Below are 23938 nucleotides of genomic sequence, written 5' to 3' on the forward strand. Positions count from 1 at the left end.
GGTTTTTTTTTTTTCAGGCTTAACGTCCCTCTCCTCGGCTATCAGACTCACCGCTGTGTGTTCTCGTTGCAAACAGGCGCACGCTGCCCGGCGCGGCTGACTGCTGTAAAACAGAGGCGTTCTTGTCGGTTCCTGGAAAAAAAAACAAAAAACATTTCAGTTTGTCTCCCCGTCATCCGAGGCGCTCTCAGTGGGTGTGAAGCTGTGTAGGTCTGGGGAAATCAACAGGAGGGTTGTTAGGAGGAGCTGCCGTCCCCAGCTCTCTGTGCGGCGGGGGTGCCGTCGCCGTGACCACCTTCCCCGCTGACTCCCCGCAATCTGCTTTTCTTGGCACTGGCATGGGCCAGGAGGGGTTCCAGAGGCGTGCCCAGGAGATAGCAGGACAGGAACATCTGTGCTGAAATGGCAGTTGCTGAGAGGCAACGCCAGCGAAGCCACTGGCACAATGTAATCAGACAGATCCAGCAATAAAGGGCAGCTAGAGAGTGCTCACTGGCCGTCGCGGTGGTGGAGATCCCTGTGCAGAGGGTGGAGATCCCCCGGCCTGAATTTCTCCTTAGGAGAATGCTGGTTCGAAGGAAAAAGTGGCTCAGTTAATTTACTGTCCTGAAGTCTGTTTAAAGGTGTTTCTTTGATGGGTGAGATTAGAAACCAGAAAACTGGACAGGAAAAAGAGTGCCCTGAAGGAACACGCAGTACTTTTTAGGAAAGAAATCTATATATACACACACATATTTTAAAGTCAACATTTGAAGAGCTCTTCCCCCAAAACTCGAATCTGATGCTGCTTATGGAAATGAAATCGCGTGTTTGTCTAAGCCATCGAGATGTAATTTCAGTTTATGCGGTGTTAGCACAACTAATCCTTTCAGCGATGCTCAGCCTCTGCCAGTTCACTCAATGGGCTGATTGTGCGACGCCAAGCGCGCGAGCACAGCAGTGTTTTATGTTCTGCAGCTCGCTACTTCCTGACCCCGTCCCACCGCACACGGCCGCCTTGCAGCCCTCTGGCCGCCTCTGCTGTAGAGTCAGCAGTGCCCAGATGAATTTTCCCCGCTTTGACAAGCTCCTCTCCGTTGCAGGAGGCCAGGCTCTCACGGCGCATCCATAGGAAGCGTCGGCGCTGCAGCCCTTCACCGTGCTGGGGATGTGGGCAGCGGGCAGATGCAGAGGGGTGCCGGGGCTGGCCGTGCTTTTGTAGTGCCCCTGTCTCCTGGGGAGCTGGTACAGCGGGGATGGCTGCGGCAAGCTGAGGAGTAGCTGTAGCAGACCAAGATGTTCCAAAAGGAAAATCACTGCGAAAAGGTAAGGGTGCCAGCTTCATCCTGTCTTTTTTTCCCTTTTCTTCATCATCACGAAATCTTCCTCTGGAAGTGCTGACGTTCCCTGCAGCACCCTCTGCATGCTGCGGTGGCCATTCCACATTGCTTTGAGACAAGCACTTTTTACAGCTCACTCTAGCCCCCTCAATTCCGACTCTAAAAGGTTTATTTTCCTAGAAGCTCCTCCGATTGATAAAATACTGGTAAGAGTCCGAAGGTCAGCGATGTCTCTGGATGGGTTCTGGGTGGAGAGCAGCAACCCAGCAGGACGTGGAGGGCTGATAAGAAGCCCTGCGGAAAACTCTGACTCAAGACTAGAAATAACTCTGAAAATAACTCTGAAACTTTTCTTCGTAGATGAACGGTTCCTAGCAAAGGGTGTGACTCGCAGGACTGCCAATCTCTGTGCTCAGAACCGGTGTCGCAGTGTCACATGTGCAGCCGAGGGGAGGGCGTCGAGGGGTTCACGTGGTGGTGTGCGAGTTGGACGGTGCAGTGTCAGGGTGTCTGGGATGTTACTCAGCCTTGGCCTGAGTCTCCTGGCAGCTGAGGAAATGGGGCCGTTCCCTGCCCCAGCGTGGATTTGGGCTGAAACGGAAGGATTTTGAAAATCCCACCGGTAGTGTTCTCACTGTGATTGTTTTAGCGTAGCTTACATCTAGATCAACGTTCATGTTCAGTCATCTCCTTTTTCTTTCCTGTTTATGAGTGTGCTCAAGGAATGCCTACTAAGGATGATAACGTTCAGTCTTAACATCCCTTATTTGAATGAATCCCCAAACCAGCTTTTCCTGAGCCTCCTGTGTCTTCCCCGCTCCTGGCAGAGAACGTGTGTGGAAAATACACCGGTACTGTACCGTCACAAGCCTTGTATAACATCATGAGAAACAGAAGAGGGCTTGAAAATGATAACGTAGTGTGCACTGATGGCAGCCTCCTGGGTGGAAACAAGGCTTCCCCTGATTTTGAGTAAGACCTGACCTAACTGCTCCTGAAAAATCCTCTCACTAGTTCCGTGGTTCTAAATCTTTACACAATTTCCCGCGTAAGGGTCTTGGCACCTTTTGGGTCTGAGCACAAGCCCTTCATGGCTCTGATCTGCCAGGGCAGCTGAGCAATGACAGTGAATTCTTCAAACGCTCTGGTCTGGACTGAATGACCAAATCCTGACGCGCCTGAACTCACTGCAAGAGTGGTCAGGCATTGGAACAGGCTGCCCAGGGCAGTGGTGGGGTCACCATCCCTGGAGGGGGTCAGGAAATGTGTAGATGTGGTGCTTGGGGACATGGGTTAGTGGGTTGGGTGGTGTGGGTGAACGGTTGGACTTGATGACCCTTGAGGTCTTTTCCAACCTTCATGATTCTATGATTCTATGAACGACTGTCCCTGTCATGTGTCTTTCAGGTCCTCGGGCTCCACCAGCCCCCAGCTGATGGCCGTGCAGCAGCGTAGGTGTTGCCATGAGGATCGGGAAGCCTCCTGTCCGCTTTGCAGCTTGTCTGTTGGTCCTGCTGGGTGAACACCGGCGAGAGCCCGCTATAGAGGCAGAGCACGCATTTTAGGAGAGCTGGCAAGCCAGTTCCTGTCCATACATGCATCTGCCTGCGAGCACTCCCAGTCTTGTGGCACTGCGTGGACACGAGAACGGTCACATGTGTGGGGCCAGACTCTGCTTTCTGAGAGATGATGCTCCGAAGAGGATTTATTGTCTTTCTCCCCCGACTCGCAGGCTTGCTGGTGGTGGCCTGTTGCTTGGTGTCCATTGTCTATATGCTGGCTTGCACGCCCAGGGGTGATGGCCAGCAGCTTGCCTTGCCCAGGGCACGCGGTCCGACCACCAAGGAGGGGTATGAAGCTGTTCTGCAAGAGCGAGAAGAGCAACACCGCAACTACGTCGTCAGCTTGAAGAAGCAAATTGCTCAGCTGAAGACTGAGCTCCAGGGCAGGAACGAGCAGCTTAAGAGCATGCAGGAGCGGTACCCAGACCCCTTGGACATTTGGCTTGACCACAGTAACCCCGAGAAGGCCCAGGCAAACCTGCTGGCTTTCCTCCGGTCCCAAATAGACAGAGCAGAGGTGCACAGCGGCGTTAAGCTGTCCACGGAGTACGCGGTCGTGCCCTTCGACAGCTTCACCCTGCAGAAGGTGTATCAGCTGGAGACAGGGCTGACGCGCCACCCCGAAGAGAAACCCGTGAGGAAGGATAAGCGAGATGAGTTGGTAGAGGTGATCGAGTTGGCTGCTGGGAGTTTGAACCATCCAGAGGGGGCCGGCAATGCAAAACAGCGGGTGTACACAGCCTCCGACTTCGTTGAAGGTTTGTATGCAGGCGGCAGGTTGGAAGGTCCACATGGCAGGCGGCAGGTTGGAAGGTCCACATGGCACCGGTGAGGGGTTCTGGTGTGGCTGTGCTGCTGGGGGATGTGGATGTCGCAGCACGTGGATGTCTGGGACGGTGTTAGTGCCGTGCCCCAGTGATGCTGGGGAGCTCGGTAACTCAGCTGCTGTCACCTGTGACTTCAAGTGACTCTGGAAAGCTGAACCTTTACAGGGTCTCTCCCATGCCAGGCGGGGTGCACCTTAGCCCTTGGATTCCAAAAGGAGCTAAACAGATACTTGTCCTTACCCTTACTCATAACATTGAGGCAGTGTGCATGGATTTTTAAAGTGCCACTTTTAACAGCAACTGGTTTTTACTTCAAATCTTCTGTCACTGAGTCTCTTTTCCCTTCACCCCTTCAATGCTCTACCCCATCCCTGGGAGTGGGGAGGGTGAGCGAGTGGCTGTGTGGTGTTGTGCTGCCACACAGGGTCAAACCATAACAATAGAGCAAAAAGCATCCTTTGTGGGATGAAGACAAACCATTGCTGTTGTGCCATGGCCAGTTGTTCATTTCCACTCTCTGTGTTTGTTTCTCCAGTGACCAGGGTCCTGAGAGGCAGCAGGTTCTCAAGGCTGTGCCGGGATATAGCCGCCAGCCGGGCAGGTGCCTCCCACAGCAGGGATGTGAGTTGTTCAGACTGGAGGCCTTGGTGAGGCAGGTCCTGGCTCCACTCTGGTCTAGGCGCTTCCTCCACACCAGTCAAACTCCTCTGGCTCAGACATGGGACCAGGGCATGGGCAGGGCACTGGGAAGTGGTTTGTTTGCAAATGCAGGGAGCCGTGCATCAGGTTTGGAAACAAAGAGCTGGCTTGGCAGAAGATTCCCCTGCAGAGTTTCTTTGGAAGGCTCTGTCATCTCTTGGCAGTATCTTTTCCCCTTCCTCCTTTCTCCAGGAACAGTAAAAACTGCCGATCAAAGCACAAACAAATCCATTGCTCCGGATAACTCGAGCAGGAGAAGGGAGGACTGAGTTTTCTGTTCCAATTCTGCATTTCGAGTACGGGTTGGGCTCAGAACTTGTTTTGGAGACAGCGCTCTGCAGGTGCCCCTGCCTACACAACGTCATACTGGATGCATCACACAGCGGCTTCTGGCAGCTTTGTACCAATCCAGCAGCACAGCCACCGGGAATGGCGTTACCCAGGCGGCACAGCCAGCTGCTCTCATTTTTGGAGCTGCCCAGGGTGGCTGGAGTTTTCTGGAAGATGTGGCCCAGATCTGCACTGAAAGTAATACCGCTTAACCCTGACAGCTCTGTATTTTCCAGCTACACGCAGAAATACCAGCACACAAAACCGGGATGCATCCCTTCTGTTAAAGGTGGGGCGACTGCCCTTGTCTGAAGGTTGGGCGGATGGAGGGATGCACTGAAATGAAAATCAGATTATCGAGGGCAGGGGCAGGGTTCAAAACCTGAACCATGCTGTTGGTATGTGGGGTTGCGTCTGTGTTCCTGCCCTGTGCAGCGAAGCCTTTGACACCCGCATCACTCCAGTGCCTTGCTGGTCCTGAGTCTCACCAGCGTATGGAGCGGTGCAAATGCATCTTGTCTGCTTGGGCCTCTTGCATGAATTTTTCTGTCCGTGTGGGTCACGTTGGTACCTGCTGTCGCTTTGTCATAGCCCATTGCTAACCTATGCCAACAGGCAGGGTGGCGGTGTGGTGCAAGAGATGTGATTAGGGTCCGTATCTCTTCCCCTTTTCCATTTCGTGCCTTTGTTCTTGTCTTTGCAGAGGGAAAATGTTTCTTCAAACACTCCTTGCATTTATCCTCGGCAGTTTCTAGACAGAGCCGCTTGTGCGTGGGAACTGTGCCCCCCGTACCTCCCATCTGAGCTCAACTCCTTCGCAGCAGATCTGCTGTTCCGTGGAGTTTGGATAGGGTTCTCAGACCGTTCTCCTTCCAGGAGACACGTGGTGGAATTTTCCATTTTTTCCTGCTCCAAGCAGAGAGAACCACACCTTCTCCCCGGGGCCCGGACCGTCTCCGTCTGGCTGCTGCTCTGCTCCTCTTGGCACGAAGGCGCTGGGGCTGTTCAGCTGCTGTCACCCTCCCTCTGCCTCCTCATTCCTCCCACTTCTGTACCGAGTTCACAGGTTTTCTGCTACGAGGAGTTACTGAGAAACAACACGGGAAAGATCAGAAATCTCCATGTATTGTAAGCGGGCAAAGGACTGCTCTGTTTCCAGCAGACAGCCGTTTGCTCAGTGGCAGAATAACAGGTCTGGCCGTTGATTTATGTAAATTATGAAGGGATTTGCAAGTCATTCATTTCCCCAAAGGTGGGGGTAATAACTTGGAGACTCTGAAGAGCCCGAGCAGAGTGTTCCAGCAGTGGATGCGATCGCTGGCTGGTGATGCTCTTTCCCGACAGGAACAGTTCCAGAAAATCTCTGGATTGCTCCAGCCGTGCCCTGCCCTGGCACTGGGAAATACGCCACATCATCAGTGTTCCTGCCTGAAGTACGTGGCTGTCTGGGGACTGGGATTTTAAGTAAGGTCTCAGAGAGAAAGGAGGAGGAGTTGGCTTTGCTTTTGCAAATGGACAGTGGTGGGGACGGGCCACCTGGTGCAGTCATGCCCTGGAGGCTTATTGAGGGCAAGGAGGATGCTCTTCCTGGCAGGATGAGGTGATGCTGTGTTTTACTCTATGTGAAGCAGGAAAACCACTGTAACAGAGTTAAAATGGGGACAATGAATGCTGGTAAATCCCAACAGTGTTTCCTACAGCATCTGACAGCAGACGGGTAGTGAGCGTGGGTGCGGGGAGGGGTCCTGTTGGCAGTGGAGGACCCAAAACCTCTTGTCTATGGAACTAGGGCTAAAATTGTCCCCCACTCCGCAGCATTTTAAGATTGCCTGGCTGTCTGCTCGTTATCAGTTCCATGGAGGTTTCCGGAACGTGTTTGCCTGCTGCACTGTACAGAGATCAGGTGTTTCCATCTCTTCCGAGTGCCCTGGGAAGTGCTTTGAGCCTTCCCCCCCACTTCTTGTAGCTCATCTCTTAGCCATGAGGCTGCTTGATCCATCTGTCTGAATCCCGTAAAAAGTCCTGATGGCACAAATGGAGAAGCATCTTCAGAAATGTTGCGAAAGGCAGGGTGTTCTGTGGGACTCGGGATGTTCAAGCTCGTTCCCAAAGACTCGCCGCCTGACCCTGGGCAAGGCGCTTGGTTCCCCACTTCTGAAAAGAAGCCACAGCACTCTTTGTCAATTGAGCTGCTTAAAAAAGGGAAACAAATGGTTTTAAATGTCGAGAGTGACCATGTTTAACTACGTGCATTAAGCTTGCATACAGTTCTCTTCAATACAAAATGTTAGGATCATAAATTCTCGGATTACCACCCGAGGGAACCTTGCCTTCACCCAAGCTGCCTGTTCTCAGCTGTAGTAGAAATCCTGCACAAGAGCAAAGCAGCCTCTGGTGATGTGTGACCCTAGGGTCACAGCACGCATTCGGCTCTAAGGTGCTGCTTGTTCATTTTGTCAAGTTTCCTTAATTCCACAAATGGAGTTGGTATCTCTGGGGAAGTGGTGCTTGCGGGGTCGTTGTATCTTGGCTGGGGTGGAAGAGGATGTAGAAGCAAAGCACCTAAGATGGTGCAGGGTAGATGTTATTGAATTAGTTAATTTAGATCTTTGTTATTATGAGAAATGTTACTTCACTGTGTCAAATAGGTGGAACTGTCCCGTCTATTTGTCTCTAGAGAAAACGCAGATCAGATTTAATGTAGATTTTTGCTCAGCTTGGTGTCGCGAGGCTGCCGTGACATTCCACAACACAAGCTGATGTTCAAAACCGCCCGAGTAAATGAGCGCACCCAGCAACACCCTGGGCTCATCAGCAGGCTTTCTGTAGGAATCAACGGATGAGCAGAATTCAGAAGCCCAGATCTCCATTCCCTGGCCACCCGGAGGAGGAGATGCAGGGACAGCTGGGTCACCATGCAGGGGATCTCACGGGCAGGTTCCAGTTGAGTAACGGATGTAGCTCCTGGTCCGCGCCTTGGGCAGAGCGTACGGAAAAAGCGAGGAGAAGTCAAGGGCACGGCTTTGAAAGATCAGCAGTAAGACAACGGTGGAGCTGCTATCTTGCCGGATTCATCTGCTGTGCTGGAGGGTGGGAGCATTTGCTGAGTCAGCTTGCATTAAAAATGAAACATGAAGTGGTTACAGATCAGTACATCTTCTGCATGTGGTATTCACCAGCTGGAGTGCTCATCAGGAATAAAACGCTTGGGCAAGGTAAGACAGTCCACTCCGGCCAGATCAAATCACACCTCATTAATCTTCCGGATGTTCTGGACATACCAATGCGAAACCTCCAGTACAAGGTGGGGAGCTGATGTCACTTGGCTGTTGAAAGGAACTTTTGCCCCAGACCCTTACCGGCGATGGAGGCAGAGCTGGCGGTCTGTGGGTCAGAGGCACGGCAATGGCACACATCAGGGAATGACTCAGATTCCATTTTTCTTTTAAAAAGCATTGTTTTGGTCAAGCAGTTCTTCTAGATGAGAGGAAAAAAGCGGCAGGTCAGCCAGAGGAGTTTTCTTCCAGGTGTGTTTTGCTTGTCTCTTGAGTTCCTGCAAGAGAAGGACGGCAACGCGACGGTGCTCATCTGCTGGGGAAGCTGTTTGGGATGCTTCCAGTGGCTTCACAGGTGGACAGAATTGGTATTTAATGATTCCTCCTTAAACCGAACAGATCTGACTATGAAGCAGCTTGATTTCAGCGTGCACTGCAGGGACGGAGGTGTCATTTCAAGTGGGGCAAGTCTTTTTGCCAACTTCATCTCATGTAGAGGATCAGGGCGGTGCTGCCGCGGGGCACGACCGATGCAGTTAGAGCTTGTGCCTGCCATCAGCATGGGACCGATTTCACCCACTGAGTACAGGAAAAGCTCATTCCGTGTAGGAAATAAGTCCATGCTTGTATGAATTAAATATTCTTGGAGACTGATGCAGTCTGGATCTCTCCTGTGACCTCCCCCATAGCGCCATCCCTGCCGACCACTGCTCGCCCAGGAGCAGGCGTCATTTTCTCAGAAAAGTCTCTTGAGAGCTGGGAAACAGGAGGGTTTTATCCCATCAGCAGTGCGTGAAGCTGCTGGCACCTGGTTCTGCTGTTTTATGAGGGAGAGGGTGTGCAATGGGTGACCTTCAGGTCTTTGTCACCCGGCCAAGCCCAGGAATGTGCTGCGAGAATACCAACCAGTTCCTGCTAGCCTCCTCCGAGTCACGGTGCACTGTGCGCTGCTTTAAGAGTAAATATGTCCTGTCTCTGCTGCTTTTTCATCTGGGGCGTAACGCATTAAGATTGCAGCATGGTTTTTCCCCAGGAGCCCAGCTTTAATGCCAAATCTCCTCTTTTCTTTCCACGCAGGGATCTACCGGACAGAAAAAGACAAGGGCACGTTGTATGAGCTGACTTTCAAAGGCGACGCAAAGCATCAGTTCAAGAAGGTTGTTTTATTCCGGCCGTTCGGTCCTGTAATGAAAGTGAAAAATGAGAATGTCAATATGGGTGACACGCTCATTAACGTCATCGTGCCGCTGGCCAAGAGAGCCAGCAAATTCCGGCAGTTCATGCAGAATTTCAGGTGGGTTTCCATTCCAGTGCTGCCTTTGCTTTGTGTTATTTGGGAAGTAAGATGCAATTCCAGGAGTTATTGAGCCCTCGCTCAGTGAAAGTCATGCTGCTCTTCAATAACGTTTCATTGTGCCAGCTCAGAAGTCATTTCAGATTTCAGAGTCTGGAAGGCATTTGGCTGCTTGATGTGTTGTGTTTAGCAGTAAAAGCAATTACACTGCAGTCATCGGGGTCTGATTTGCGTGTACCTGGCTTGTGTGTCTGTCTGTCCTGTTGGGGCACTCGGTCCTGTGGGGCAATGTCAGAAAAAGTGGGAATGCCCTGGGAAATGTAAATCCATCTGAATAAACAGAGCAACCTGCTCTGGTTTAAAATGTCCCTGCTCATTGCAGGGCGGTTGGGCTAGATGTCCTTTAAAGATCCCTTCCAGCCCAAACTGTTCTACGGTTCCATGAGAATTTCATGCCTTTAGTCCCAAAGGAGCATTTCTAAGGAAAGGGAATTGGTGCTCCCAGGCCCTTTGCCAGCCCCTGTTAGAGAAAAGATGAAGGCATTAAGAGGGAAGAAGAAGATGTACTTGAACTTTCAGGATAGTTACTTTTAAGCTTTTATTTTTCGGCACAGGGATGATGTTGGGAGGGAGAATTTAATGGAGACGTAGCTTTAAATAGCTGCCCAGAAAAGCCTGTGTTAGCAACAGACGCTGACTCTTGCAAGGGGTTTGTTTTGCCTAATTACAGCTGTCTAAAAATAGGCTCCTTGTCTAAATTACCCATCTGATAGAGCTTGTTTCAGGATGGGAGAAATCACCCTCTGGTCATGCTGATCTCTGCTGATGATAGATGAACTGTAGCTGACTGAGCTGTGTGCAAGGGAGGAGGCATGGTGTCCAGCCCTAGCTCAGCTCCCTCCTGCCCTTGGGCTATTGCCCTGATGGATGGTTGATACTGAGATTTTAGGGAATGCTCTTTAGCAAAATGCCAAAAACTTGAACTCTAGAATATTAAAAAAAAAAAAACACCAAAAAATCTAAGTTAAGGAGTAGGATGTGTGTAGCTTCTTTCCAGTCCTCCTCCTCGTGTTCTCCTCGGTGCCAGGGTGGGTGCCTGCTCGGTCATCCTTCCTGGGGCTGGGTGGGGGTGCTAACAGCATCCTGTGGGTGTGACAAACACTGCTCTGAGAGGTTTCTCCTAACCTGCCTAAAAGATGGTCTTCTGTCCCATCTGGCAGAGGCAGTGAGCCCCTTTGTCAGGACAAGGGTCTCTGTCAGTGGAGGATGGATGCCCTTGGGAATGCCGGCTCTGCCTTCCCCGGTGGGTTTTGGTTATCGATGAACCGAACTTCTGGGAGAAGCTGTAAATGTGTCTCTGTTCTCCAGGGAAATGGGCATTCAGCAGATTCACCTCACCGTAGTTTACTTTGGGAGAGAACAGATGAATGAAGTCAAATCGATACTTGAAAATACCTCCAGGTAAGTCTGAATATCTAACGTGTGCTGTCCATCCACAGCTGTCAAACCCTGGACTGGAGACTGGATTGCTGTCTGAATTCATGGTTGTGCCAAAAAGTTCTGAACTGCCTTGGAGAAAATCGAATGAGGCTTTGAGCAACCTGGGCCAGCAGGAGGTGTCCCTGCCCATCGCAGGGGGGTTGGAACTGGATGGTCCTTCCCAACCCAAACCCTTCTGTGATTCTATGAAAGCTGACTCCCGAAGGCGGGTGCAGACCACGTCAGCAGTGCACACATGAACTGGATGCTTTGGCCAGCTCTGGTCTGTTGGGTTTGCTCGCTCAGCAAGCTGGAAGTTGGGTGAGCTGATAAAAATTTTCTTTCTCCTAGGTCAGCCAACTTCAAGAACTTCACCTTCATCCAGCTGAATGAAGAATTTTCCAGGGGCAAAGGATTGGACGTTGGTGCTCGAGTCTGGAAAGGACACAACGTCGTTCTCTTTTTCTGCGACGTGGACATCTACTTCACAGCGGAATTCCTCAACTCCTGCAGGCTGAACACGCAGCCAGGTACGGCTGCTCGCGGAGCAAATTGCCTTCCAACAGATGTTTGTTTATGATGCAGCAGCCTTCACCAGAGTATTCTTGCCTTAGAATTGCTAATGAAGCTCCTGTAAATCTCTCTTGAAACTTAAGAGAACTAATTAAGATGTGTATAAAAATTTGGCTTTTGAAAGGTTGTAACAGCCCTGCTCCCGCTGTGATTGAATTTCTTGCTTTCGGCACCTGTGCTTTCTGGAACAGGATCTTTTTCTTAATTACATCCTGACACTCGCATTCTCATGCCGAGTCCAAAACTCGTGTGGCTTTGTCTGGATCTAGTTTGGGCTGGAAAGCATCTGTAGGAAAGAGAAGTGTGTTGTACGTAGCTTTTAAAAGATTCACCCCTTGTTGTTTCTAGGAAAGAAGGTGTTTTATCCTGTTCTCTTCAGCCAGTATAACCCCAGCATCATTTATGGCAACCATGAGTCCATCCCGTCGCTAGAGCAGCAGCTGGTAAGTGTGTGCTTCTCTGGACGCCTGCTTTTGTTTGGACACAGCAGTAATAGCAAAAATAATAGCAGCAATAGCCTAGGATTTCACCTTGGCTTTTCTCTCTCTGATGAGAGCCTGCTGGGAATCCTCTGGCTTGTAAGCACCGTGCTCAGGAAAGGAAATAGAGTTTGGCTCTCAAGATGGCATAAATCCCACAGTCCAGATTGTGCAAATATTTATAGCTAATGCTTGAATCTTAACATGTGGTGCTGATATCAGAAAAGCTTTTTGATTTAAAGAAGTAGTGCCAGTCTCATTTTTATGTAGATTTTTATACTTTCAGCCCACACTAGTTCCCAGGCATGAGGCCAGACCTGTGCCATTAAAACAAGACTGGGTTCGTTCTCTGTCCCGGTACTTGGGCTGCTGAGGGGAAAAAAAAAAAAGCCTTTGGAAATCTTTGAAATAAATTGATTTGTGCGGCAGCCACTTGCATTAATGGAAATAATAATGCTAATGCATCACGTAGCTGGCTGCAAGGGCATCGTTATAGAGATTGCTCGTTACAGCGCAGACCTGACAGAGACAATCTTGTTTCCTTCTAACGGGCTTGTGCAGCCGCTTGGCTGTTTCAAGGGGAGGAGAAATGAGAAAAGAGAGGGAGCAACACGAGCGGCAAAGAAAAGCTCCTTGAAATGAGAAGGGTTGTGAATATAAAGGAGAGGTATGAATGAGAAATCAGGAAAGACTATTTTGGAAGAGGATTTTTCAGTAAAGGAAATGGTGGGATTTGTAAGTGCAGAAAAGGAAATCCTGTCTCATCATCTTCTGTGACTTTATTGCAAGTGAAGCCAGAATTTTTTTTTAGAAAGCTACTGAGGAACAGGTTTGTAGCCAGCCCTTGGGGAGCCAGAGGTGCTGCTGGCTTGCGGAGGGGGATGTACAGACCTGTCCCCTTGGGTGGCTCACCAGGCTGGGTTGGGTCACACGTGAGTGATGGTTTTAGGGACCTGTGCCTGGACATCTGCTGTTGAAAACACGAGCCGTGCTCTCAGCGCTCTGATTTTCTGCCCCTGGCACAGAACATTTTCATGGTCCGTCCCAGCAGCGTGGGTGGACGATCATGATGACAAAGGTTTTTATAGGACGTTTTTTGGTGGGTAATTACCACCTGACATTTCTGGGCTCCAATTTTAGCTGGATTACAGCCATTCTGCAATGGAAAACTATTCTTACCACTAGCCTAATTTTTGTCAAAATTAAGGTAATGGAAAAGCTGTCAGGTGTGCGGTCAGACTGGAACCACTGTTCCCTCCCAAAGCTCTCGGGGTCCACAATGCAGGTGCCACCATCTGCTCCAGAGCTGAGTCTGGCTCCCCCGGCTTACCGGTAGGTTTCTTATGTCAGCTTTGACTTCCACAGAAACTAATGATTTTGGCGATGTTTTGCCTGCAAAGAGGCGAACTCCAGCGATGTGATATTGCTCCATGTGGTCTGATCATTCCAGATCAGGGGGGTTTATCCTTCACAGCTAGCGACAGGGCTGGTTTTTGGGGTGGAAACATGCAATAAGTATTTACAAACGACCATGGGTTTACGTGGGGGAGAATAAAAGGGCAGTGGCGGCTGTTTCTGACTGTGTTCGGGGGCTCTGTGCTGCGCACACCGCGAGCATCGCTGCTCCCATACAAACATTCCCTTCCCTCCATGCAGGTTATTAAAAAAGAAACTGGATTTTGGAGAGACTTTGGGTTTGGGATGACTTGCCAGTACAGATCTGACTTTATCAACATAGGTAAGAATAAACCACTCCAATCCATCTGCCTTTTTACTGAAACACAGAAAATTGTGATGAGCCTCCCTGTCCCTGGCTCTGCCCTGCAGCAGGGCTCTGGTTACATCTCCAGGCTGTTCCCAGGGGCCGGAGAGGTGACCAGAATCTAAGCCTTTTTCAGTACAAATAAAGTCATTCTGGCTGATGGTGAAGCTCAGAAATTTGGACACTTCAATGTTCTCTGCCATAGCGCAATTAACCGCGTGAAGTTTGCTGATATATATTTCTATTTTTATTTTTGGGTTTTCTTTGTGGCAGGTGGCTTCGATCTGGACATTAAAGGCTGGGGTGGGGAAGATGTCCATCTGTACCGCAAATACCTTCACAGCAACCTCATCGTCATCCGGACGCCCGCCAGGGGCCTCTTCCACCTGTGGCACGAGAAGCGGTGCCCGGGCGAGCTGAGCCCCGAGCAGTACAGGATGTGTGTGCAGTCCAAAGCCATGAACGAGGCGTCCCACGGCCAGCTCGGCATGCTCGTCTTCAGGCGAGAGATCGAGAGCCACCTGCGCAGGCAGAAACTCAGCAGCAAGAAGACATGAAGCCAGAAAGGGAGGGGAAGAGCCTCTGTGTTGGACTGGAGGGTGTTTTGGGAAGAGAGCTGCTCACAAGATGGGATGAGACTGAAGGAGGATGGAGATTCCAGCAGGAAAAGAGGAGGGAGAACGCTCATCCTCCACACTTCGGGTTGTTGGTAACGGGGCTTTTAAGGACTCCGACAGCACGTGCTTCTGGGGGAGACTCGAACATTATGGGATTCAAGGTCACAGAGCCAAGGAACGTTGCATCGACGCCGGTGTGGTGTTCCCAGTAACAGATGGATGGGCTCGTCTGCTGGAGCGTGTGTGAGATGTGTGCGGTCAGCTAAAGCGTTGACACTTGAGCGGGCCAGTGAGATATTCTCTGCACCTATTCTGACATGTCTAAAAAGGGCTATTTCTGAACAAGCAGAGAGCTTCTGCTCTGAGAAGGAAATCTCTTGGTTACTGATGGTGGGGCTGGAGTCACCAAAAACCGTTTTCCCGTAAGGGGCAGGGGTGGGGGTGCACTAAGAGGGTATTCCCCGTGATTTAGAGACAAGGGGCAGCTCAGAAAGCGCTCAGACAGTCCTCCCGATGCAGTAGGGTGCTCCAGAGCCGCTGCAGGGTAGTGCTTGTCCTCTTCTGCGGGCAGCAAACCCGAAGCCGTGAGCCGTGTCGGTATCCGTGGATCAGATGGTGTGCTTCTGCTCGGGAGTGCTGTCAGCATCTCAAGACTTATTTTTAAACGAGATTGGTTTTGCTTGGGAATTCTTTTGTCATACTTCAGGTTTTCTACTTCTAGCCTTACTAGGAACAGCTGCAGGCTCCCCACGCGTGGGAAATGCCCTGCAGATCTGTTTCCCGTAGAGGGGAGCTGGGCTCAGGTAAGTGATTTTTCCACGTGAGCTGGGTGCTGGAAGGAAGAAGCTTCACCACACTGTGGAGAAGGAAACCCCTGTCAACCCGCAGTGCTGCTTTAGCAGCAGGCTTGAAACTCTGAATCTCAGATGCCAAAATTAATGAACATTTTCTGACTGTATACCAAAGTATTCCTTCTAAACCAAAACTAGAATCTTGCCTGGGGCATAGCAAGCTTTTTGTAATTAACTAAATAAATTTTTTGCGATGGATTATTACTGGTCCCTGCAAATTCTCGTATGATAATTATAGGTGCATCCTAAAAATTAGTCCCCTCAATGGATTTTTTTTCTATTGCCTAAAGCTGTTGAAAGCATGAGTTACTGCTCTTACAAAGCATTTTCTTTTAATTATGGCTGCTGTTTATCATTTTAATATTTACTACTCAACCAAATATGTATGGGCTTGGGAATCCCATTTGCTTCCCTAAACGCTCTTTCTCCAGGTGGTCTTTGTTTTGTAGCTTCAGATGAATTCAAGGCAGTCTGAAACCAGATTCTCCTCTGGGTTTTGGCTTGTAAAAGCAGGGGGGAAAAAAATATGCAAGAAAGCAGCGAACAATGAATAAACCGCTATTTGTCGTGCTGCTCTGGGGCAGGCAAAGTGCTTGTGAGCCTCTTTGGAAAGCATTGCATACAGCATTGCAGCCAGAGACCCTGCTGCTGTAAGTGCCTTTTCCCGTGACGCCTGTCTACGTGTGTTGTTTTTGTTAGATGCAAGTGGTCTGTGGTGCACTGCCCTTGCCAATCACCCCGTGTCCCAAAACGCTGCAAAAAGACAAAAGGATCTGACGGAAAAAGGACTCTTAAAGAACCAATCCCCAAATACATCTCTTACCAAAAAAACTCCAGCAGTAACCTGAGGAACTTTCAAAGGCGAGTACCCTTGTAGTCCGTGCACAGCACCCTTGAGGAGAGCTTCTGCTGACAACCTCCGCAAGACAAGTAAAGGCAACATCCCTGGTTCCTGACCGCTGCAAGCCATCCTTGCCCCACAGACTTGGAGCGATGGAGGAGCCGGTCTTGAGGGCACCTGTTCTGGGGAGGGTGCTGCAGAAATCTGAGTGTGTAGGGATGAAACCTCAGCTTTCTGCATTCACAGCAGAGTGAAGCTGGCGTTTTCCTAGCACGGCAGATCTCTGAATGACCATTAATTTTACTTTTGGCCATAGTTTTCAAAAGAAACAGTTCAGGAAGACAAAAGGAGGTTGTTTTTGGTTTTGTTTTTTTTTTTTCCTACAGATGGTCTAGCCCCCCTTCCCAAGATTGTTGCTGAGAATGTTGAAAATCTCTCTCTGATAACGTGACAGAGCACTCGGGGAGCTCTGTCAGTCGTTTCCCAGAGTGCTGTGACTTTGGGTCTCGCTTTCCATCAGGGCTTTCTGTTTAGAAAGTTAAAGGTGCTGCAGCTGGAGCATGGTCATCCCCTCTTCCCTTGGCTGGAAACCACCTCGCAGCACAGTTGTACACTGTAGGACCAAGTGATGACAACAATTTATTTTAACCCGTAGCAAAGCGCAGGGTGACACAAGACTGAAGTTTCTGGCTGCTTCCTCCTGATCCAACAGGAGGAGGGGAAGAGGCAAACAACCCAACCACCATAGACTCTTGTTGGCTATCTGATGGTCACATATCTATAGAAATGATGCTGTTGGCAGGTTTGCAGCACACCCCCCGGCTGCGCGGTGTGTCCCGTGCGGCAGCTCAGACTGAGGGAAGCTGGCTGGGGACTCATCCAGGTGATCCTGCCCAGCCTCTCCCCCAGCATTCCGAATCCTGACTTTAAAGAGCAGAGTAACAGACACAGAGAGAGAAGATAATGTTGGATGAAAAAGTTCTGTATTAAGGTTTACACCAGATGCATCTCAGTAATCTGGACACAGCTTATAATAAATAGCTCTGGTTTGGAAAGGAGCGTTCTTTACTGGCAAACGCTCCTCTGTAAACGGTACTAATACTGATAGAGGTGCTGCTTCATGCGTTGCTTAGGCTCTGTGCAAGTGCTGAAGTCTTTCAGACGCGTTCCTGTATCCCTTCTCCCCTCCCTTTCTACAGGTTGGTCCCTCTCTCTGCAGGAAAGCCAGCGTGGGATTTAAATACAGCTTCAAAGAGCCAGGATCTATATTCAGAAGCTAAAGGAGTTTTTAAAAAAACACACTTTTCATGAAAATCCCTCTTCACAGAGAGTACCTTTCCCTGAAAGGCGCCAAGGGTTGGCTTGGATGTCTGGCTTGAACACCCTCCATTCCCAGGGCACAGCATTTTACAGGGTTGAGCTTCCCATTATACCAATTCCTATACCGAGACCGATTCACCTCACCGAGCCGTTCTGTGCTGTCAGGAAGGTATGGTCCCTTTCCACTGCAGCTGCTAATTTGTTTCCCAGACAGCACACAGCTTTGCATTCAAGAACAAAAGGCAGCTCCAACACCAGTGTCCCCCAGGAAATCTGTAAAATCCCACTGAAAATCCATGGTAGCATCTCTCCGTTGAACCCATGGCTTCATCACCTCGAACCCCCGCGGTCCATCCAGGTGCTCAGCAGCCAGGCTGATGCATCCTTTCACTCCGGCGATAACATGAGCCTGCAGCAGCACGTCTCCTCCCGCTGCCCTGTTGTGAAGGGTTTGAACTGGGGGCACGTATGGCAACCGGCTCAGGTGAGCATCGGCCGCTCTGCTGGGGAGTCCAGTCTCTGGGAACACAGGCGTGGGGCTGCACAGCGAGGCCAGGAGGCTCACTTGAAGAGGGAGATGTAGTCTGGTTCCTGGTCCTCTTGGCCACAGGGGTAAAGCAACAGCTCCTTCCCCAGGGACGTGATGGGTTCGTCCTGTTGGTGCAGGATGGGGTTAAACACCGCTTTGCACACAGACCGGGGTGCACCCTGCGGTCCAATGCCGCTGGGGTGGGCGGCAGTGCCCCTGCCTCCCTCAGGGGCTAGACTGAGAAAGAAATATTTCCTGTGCGGGGGGTGAGGCAGTGTCCCAGGCTGCCCAGAGAAGCTGTGGATGCCCCATCCCTGGAGGGGTTCAAGGCCAGGCTGGATGAGGCTTTGGGCAACCTGGGCTGGTGAGAGGTGTCCCTGCCCATGGCAGGGGGTGGAACTGGATGATCTCTAAGGTCCCTTCCAACCCAAACCATCCTGTGATTCTGTGGCTGGGTGCGGTAACCCAGTGACACGGCTCCGGCCATTCTTGGAAGGAGCTGTGCTTATCTTGTTGGCAACTGCGGCTCCTGGGGGGTTAAACCCTGCCCTGCCCGGGAGGTGCTGGAGGGAGGACCACAGGGATGGGGCAGCGTGCCCGCAGGCGTGAACCCTGGTCTGTGGATCCCGGAGTGAGCCCGTGCCCTCTGCTCAGGCGAGCCTTGCTCTGACGAGGGGACGCCCTGGGAACAGCCTTTTGCTTCCCTTCTCGGCTCTTTCGCCATCGCCCGGTGGGTGATGAGCTGAACCCGACAGAGGAGGGCAGCAGGGTGGGTGTGCTCTTTGCAGCCCGTGGGCACGGCTCTCTCTTTAACATGTGCAGCCAGGCTTTAAGTCCTGGGGCTCCGGTGCCCAGAGCCATAGAGCTCTGGCTGGCGACATGTGGAACCCACCCAAGGAGTGAGGGGCAGCAGCCCAAGGAGAGCTCCATACAGCGAACGAGCACAGATATTTTTCTCATGCCCAGTTTTGTTCAGCCACGTCTGTGTTAGCCTAGGCACTCGATTTTGAAGAAAGATGGATCTCAAATGAACCCTGCAGACCTTGCAGCACAGGGATGCATCTTGCTCTCCTTGGAGCCCGTGCAGCTGCCGTTGGTGCTTGTAAACGCTGCTGCCAGAGCCTTCCTTCCCTTCCATTATTTATCTTTGCTCGGTATCACACCTTGCCTGCTTTGAGGCTATAAAGATACACTTCCGTTCTCAAGCTGGAGGCAAGCAGTATTTCTGCTTACCCAACTTGCCGGGATGCCACAACCACCGAGAGAATCAAAAAAAAAAAAAAAAAAAAAGGAGTTTGGAGTTTGTGTGAGTACGCTGTCCCCTCTCACCTTATCGGCATGTAGCAGCGTGAGCCCTGTGTGCAGGGGGTTCTGTGCACCTGATGGGGGTGGTTCAGGTGGGAGATGTTTGAGATGGGTTTGGTCATCAGGGTGGTACCCCTCAGGCTGGTGCCTTCCCTGCTGGAGCAGCACACTGGATACCCAGCAGTAGCTAAAATGGGGCTTGTTATCTACTATAAAACAATGGAATCTATTCCTTCTTGTTCTGAAATACCCTGAGGCAACAAAACAGCTAGAGAATGCGCTGCTAGGTGCTCACCTTGTGGTAGTCCACGAGGTCGGCCAGCGTGGAATGCTGCAGCTGGTCCACCCCGAGGAAGCTGTAGGCATCACCGGAGGCATCAATGAGGAAGTGTTTGCATCCCTCCGCCGAGCGATAGGAGAGCACGTAGCCTTTGATTTTCTCACTGACCCGCACCAGAAAGCTCCCCGGCGCTGTTTTATCCAGCAGCTCCTCTGCTTTCCTAGAACTCAGGATACCTGTTCAGAACCAGAACACCCAACGGGAGGGAAAGGGTGTTTGTGCAGGACTGGGTGGAACAGTTCTTGCAACAAACCTGCTTTAGCGCTCTAAAACCAGCCCGTGGCACTGGCACCTCTGCACGTTTCCCTGCCCAGCAGCCCCGGCAGAGCATTCCTGCCATTGCTCGTAGCAGACGTGGCCTCAGGCTCTGCTCCGAAAGCCCCGCGAGCAATGAAAGCCCGGTTACGAGAAGATAACGTTTGTGTTGCTGCGGTCTCGAATCGAAGGGGTTTCCACAGCAAGGGAGAGGGATGGGACCACGCTGACCCATTGGCCATGGGACAGGATGGATGGACGAGGAGCACGTCTGGAGGGAGAACGACCTGGGGCCAAGGGTGTGTGACATGAGGTGTGCCCAGGGACACCGTGGACCCGGGACAGGGAGGCAGCGCTGGCACAGAGGGACAGGGTATTTTAGAGACCTGGCCTCTGTTCTAACACTTTAGCTTGCCCTCTGTAACGCTGCAGTAATTTAAACAACATTTATATATAATTCAAACTGAAAACTTGGCCACCTTCAAAAATCTCCTGAGCCCAGCCCGTGCCCGCAGCTGCGTTATCAGGAACGGCTCCTGGGAGGGTCGGGCTGGGGCGGACACCCTCGGGACTCACCGTGGAACCAAGGCGCGATGGCATCCGCGGCTTTCTGATAGCCAGCTCGGAGCGGGAACTGCTCCTCTCGGAACCACCTGATGATGCTTTCTTCCGTGGAATCGGAGGTCGTCCTCTGGATCCCCTCTTTCCTGGTAGAAAAGACCGTGGTTTATGCATCAGGTTCAAACGACGGCTTCTGAGTCCTGGGCAGGACTTGTCTTTTGTTCGGGGGGTTCGGGAACAGCTTGAGGGCAGCTCTCAGCACCAGTATCTGGTTTTCAGTGGACACCTAGCACAGAGGATGTACGCACTCTGGGCTTGGGATGTTCTACTAAATCAACCTGTTACCTTCCTGGGGTGAACCCATGAGGCTCCTCACACCCTGGGCCGGGATTTAACCTGGGCTCTGTATTTTTTCCCTCCATGCAAGGAGCAGAACTGACCTTTCCCACCACCATCCCACGCTAGAGCAGAAGAATCTCATCCCTTCAGCGCCCAGGGGTTTCCTTACCTAATCGCCCTCCCGTTGGTCATCGCCAGTGGCAGGAGTTTTGGCTTGGGGGGCAGGGGCGGGTACTGGAGCGGTCGCCGGTCCCCTCCGGCGGCACCCCGGGAGATATCTGCCTGCTTCCCTCTGCGGGCACCCTGCAGTGAGAGTCGCCTGTAGTCATCCCTGGCTTGTCGCGCGAGGGAGCGTCTCTTCTCGTCCGCCGCCTTGGATTTCCGCACTGGAACAGAAAAGGAGTCCTACAGGAGCGAACAAGCAGGCAGGTTGTAAGCTCGCTGCCCGCTGGCTGTTCCCTGCTTGCTGGAGCGGAGGAGTGACCCAGCTCACCGGGTGAGGGATGCGCTCCTGTGTTAGAGCGCTTCTGACCCATCTCCCATCGCTTTTGGGCATCTGCTGCTTAACAGAGCCCAGTGTTTATTCCTTTGGGAGGTTAAAAATCTGGGTTTTGTCTGAGCACCGGGTCCCTCTGTGCGCAGAGACTGCGCGGGTTTGTTTCGCGTGCTGGCTCTCGGCTCAGAGCTGGATTTCTGCAGCAGCTGTCACACGAGCAGGGGCTGTGGTGTGGAATAACAGCTGCTGAAATGACCCCAAACCAATCCTCTGAAGGTTTGGAGAGCGCTGATGGTTTTATGAGGGCTGGAGGGAGCTGTGCTGAAACGGAGGACTTGGCTGGGTGGTTTTTTGCTGAAAAGCTGCCTTGATTCTCTAGGTTACCAGCGTTCAGCAGCTCATCCCGCAGTCTGCAGGAGCAACCGGCTCGCCAGGCTGGCTGTGTGGGGCTGGCTCTTTCCTTGCTTTTGTAATCAGCTTCAGATGTATAGAGATACAGATGTATAAGGATATAGAGATATATATTTATATATTTATCAGTAAGAAAAAAACATAAACCCTCTGCCCTGAAGTGGAAACAATGGGTAGTACGGCATTGCCATCTGCTGAGCAGCAGGGGAGGAACTGGGGAAAAAAAATGCATGAAGTTCTGCTTCAGGAAGCGTTTGGCAGCAGTGATGGATGCTGCTCCAAGTCTCACGCTTTTTGCCATTTTCTTTCACCAGGCAAGGCGGCACGGCGAGGCTCTGCTGGGGTGGGACGGTGTCTGGATGGCAGCGACCATACCTGGGACCTGGGACATCCCTGTTTATGTCCAGCAGGACCCACGCTGCTTGGCATCATTCTTAATGCTTAAAAGTTTAACGTTTCAACTAAAACCAGCCTGACCAAAATACAGAAAAGACTGGAAATGGGAAATGGTTGCAAACAGTGACTTTTCTGCACCAAAAAGTCTTCCGTTTCCCTGCCCAGCTCCAGTCCCAATGCCATGTGGACACAGGAGTATATCTGATAAGGCAGCACTGTATTTTTTGGCAGTGCTCCCCACCCACCGACCGAATATCCCGTTCCAGTGACCCCACAGAGCCCCAGGAGTTCTCACTCAAGCCCCACAGGAAAAGGTCCCCCTGAGATCTTACAGGATTCCTGCCATTCAGGCTCGTTCTCATCCGGTCTCTGCAGCGTCCTGGGGCTCTCGGAGGCGGGGTGGCTCTGGGGTGCTGCCTCCTGGGGAGCTGTGGGCTCTTCTCCTGAAGTTCTCCTCTGTGCTTCCTCCGTCTGTAAAAGGAACAGTCTGTTGGGTGCTTTGTCCCAGGCTAGTCGTAGCCCTGCTTTCTAACTCGTCTTGAAATATTTTCCCTCCGATTCCAACAACGTACAGACCCTCTTTCTTACTGCAGGTTACAGCAGAGGGAGGAAGGGAAAACAGTCTGCCAGCAATCACCGGGAGCATCTCCCATCTGCCAGGCTGGCCCGCTTCGTATCATCCCCAAACCGTCACACCACCCGCGAGGAGCTGGAGAAATCCAGCCCAGAGGTGAGGATGTTCTTGGGTCGGATGAGGCTGGGAGGCTGGCTGGGGCTGTGGGATAAAGTCTGGACCCCACTGGATGCGTTCACAGCATCCCCGATTGACACTGACCTGCTGGGTACCGCGCTTCCTGGCGTGGCAGTCTGCCAGCATCTGGTGAACGTCCCGGGCTTCCCTCTGTGGGGAGGAAAAGAGGCATGAGAAAGGGATGCTGCTGCTTGGAGCAGTGATGGGACATCAACCTCACCAACATCTGCCAGCCCGCTCTGACAAACTGCGGGGTTTTTTCATCCCATTCACCCAATACACCACCGGAGGAGAACTCGAGGGTGTCAGGACTGTCATAAGCACGCCTGGATTTGCCAAGTGATGCTCCTGAGTCCTCCCAGGAGCGGACCACCCCTTCCTCTAAGCCAGCCCTAGCAGAACCTGTCCTCCAGAGTGTGACCTGCCTGTCCTCGCGTGCTGCAAACCCTTCCTCCTCCAAACCCTTCCCCATCCAAACCCTTCCTTGCCCGACCGCCCCAGCCAGCAGCACCATCTCCTCTCGACTCTTCCCCCCAAACCCGTCCAGCCAGCAGCAGCCGCCAGCTGGGACTTGCCTTGGAAGACAAACGCTCAGCCTCATCCTTGAGCAAACACCCCCCCGGCCCCTGCCGGCCCCCGCCAGCCTCCCCGGCACGCACGGCGTTAACCGTCCCGCCTCGCCTGCCAAGGACACCCGCTGTTTTATCTCCATCACCTCCTTGGCTAATATTTAATAGGAATGTGGCTTTCCAGCTTTTCCCTCGCTTTGATGGGAACTGGGAACTTCCAACGTGTGGGAGGCAGCTTCCTTTTCTCCCAGCAAACCCCCAGTCCCTGCAGCAGGTAAAGCTCAGCGCCCACCTCCTGCTGCTGAAATAGGAACTAGATCTTGGGGACAGCACTGGCATGGGGGGGGAGAAAAAAAAAATCTCCTCTCCAGGCCTAGAAAATGCAGGAGGGGTTTTCCATCTGGTTCCTTCCTTCTAACAGCAAGAGCCTGAGAAACCTGGGGAAAATTGCTGATAATATAGCAGAAGAAATTACTGATAATCTCATGTCAGAAAACAGAAGTAACATACACAAACCTCCTCTGTTTCCATGGGCAAGACTTTGAAAAGGGGTTAGGTTTGAAAAGGGGTTGGGGGTTTTTGGTGGTGGTGGGATTTTTGGTTTGGGGGTTTTCTTTTTTTTTTTTTTTTGATTAGCTGTGACTAATAGCTTCCTTTAGAAAAAACAAAAAAACCCAACCAATCCCCCACATGGTTGCCCAACTCCAGCAAACAGTGCTAAGGAAAGCCCCGTGTGACTCAGAGGCGGTCGATAAGGC

The 23938-nt window shown here is 51.6% G+C and overlaps 2 protein-coding genes across 2 annotated transcripts in view; one reads left to right on the plus strand and one right to left on the minus strand.

The window, feature by feature from the left end:
• Window positions 1-3005: 3005 nt before the first annotated feature.
• Window positions 3006-14165, plus strand: CSGALNACT1 (chondroitin sulfate N-acetylgalactosaminyltransferase 1). The gene is made up of 7 exons (XM_010078032.1): window positions 3006-3639; window positions 9090-9306; window positions 10675-10767; window positions 11137-11315; window positions 11707-11801; window positions 13494-13575; window positions 13873-14165. The coding sequence occupies exons 1-7, from the start codon at window positions 3006-3008 to the stop codon at window positions 14154-14156; spliced, it is 1584 nt and encodes a 527-aa protein (XP_010076334.1). The 3' UTR covers window positions 14157-14165.
• Window positions 14166-17789: 3624 nt separating this feature from the next.
• Window positions 17790-23938, minus strand: part of SH2D4A (SH2 domain containing 4A) — a 9223-nt gene continuing 3074 nt past the window's right edge. The window contains exons 5-10 of the mRNA XM_010078033.1: window positions 22696-22761; window positions 22193-22331; window positions 20727-20943; window positions 20234-20364; window positions 19358-19578; window positions 17790-17882 (exon numbers count right to left, since the gene is read on the minus strand). Coding sequence (XP_010076335.1) covers window positions 17790-17882; window positions 19358-19578; window positions 20234-20364; window positions 20727-20943; window positions 22193-22331; window positions 22696-22761 — 867 coding nt within the window. The remainder of the gene's footprint in view (window positions 17883-19357; window positions 19579-20233; window positions 20365-20726; window positions 20944-22192; window positions 22332-22695; window positions 22762-23938) is intronic.

This window comes from Pterocles gutturalis, unplaced genomic scaffold (assembly GCF_000699245.1).
Source record: "Pterocles gutturalis isolate BGI_N339 unplaced genomic scaffold, ASM69924v1 scaffold25713, whole genome shotgun sequence".
In the NCBI taxonomy this organism is placed as follows: domain Eukaryota; kingdom Metazoa; phylum Chordata; class Aves; order Pterocliformes; family Pteroclidae; genus Pterocles; species Pterocles gutturalis.

Excerpts from the sequence above, each read along its gene's own strand:
- CSGALNACT1 (XM_010078032.1), top strand. The coding sequence starts at position 3,006 with ATGATGCTCCGAAGAGGATTTATTGTCTTTCTCCCCCGACTCGCAGGC. Across the intron at positions 9,307-10,674 it reads CAGTTCATGCAGAATTTCAG|GGAAATGGGCATTCAGCAGA; the intron begins GTGGGTTTCCAT and ends TCTGTTCTCCAG. Across the intron at positions 13,576-13,872 it reads ATCTGACTTTATCAACATAG|GTGGCTTCGATCTGGACATT; the intron begins GTAAGAATAAAC and ends TCTTTGTGGCAG.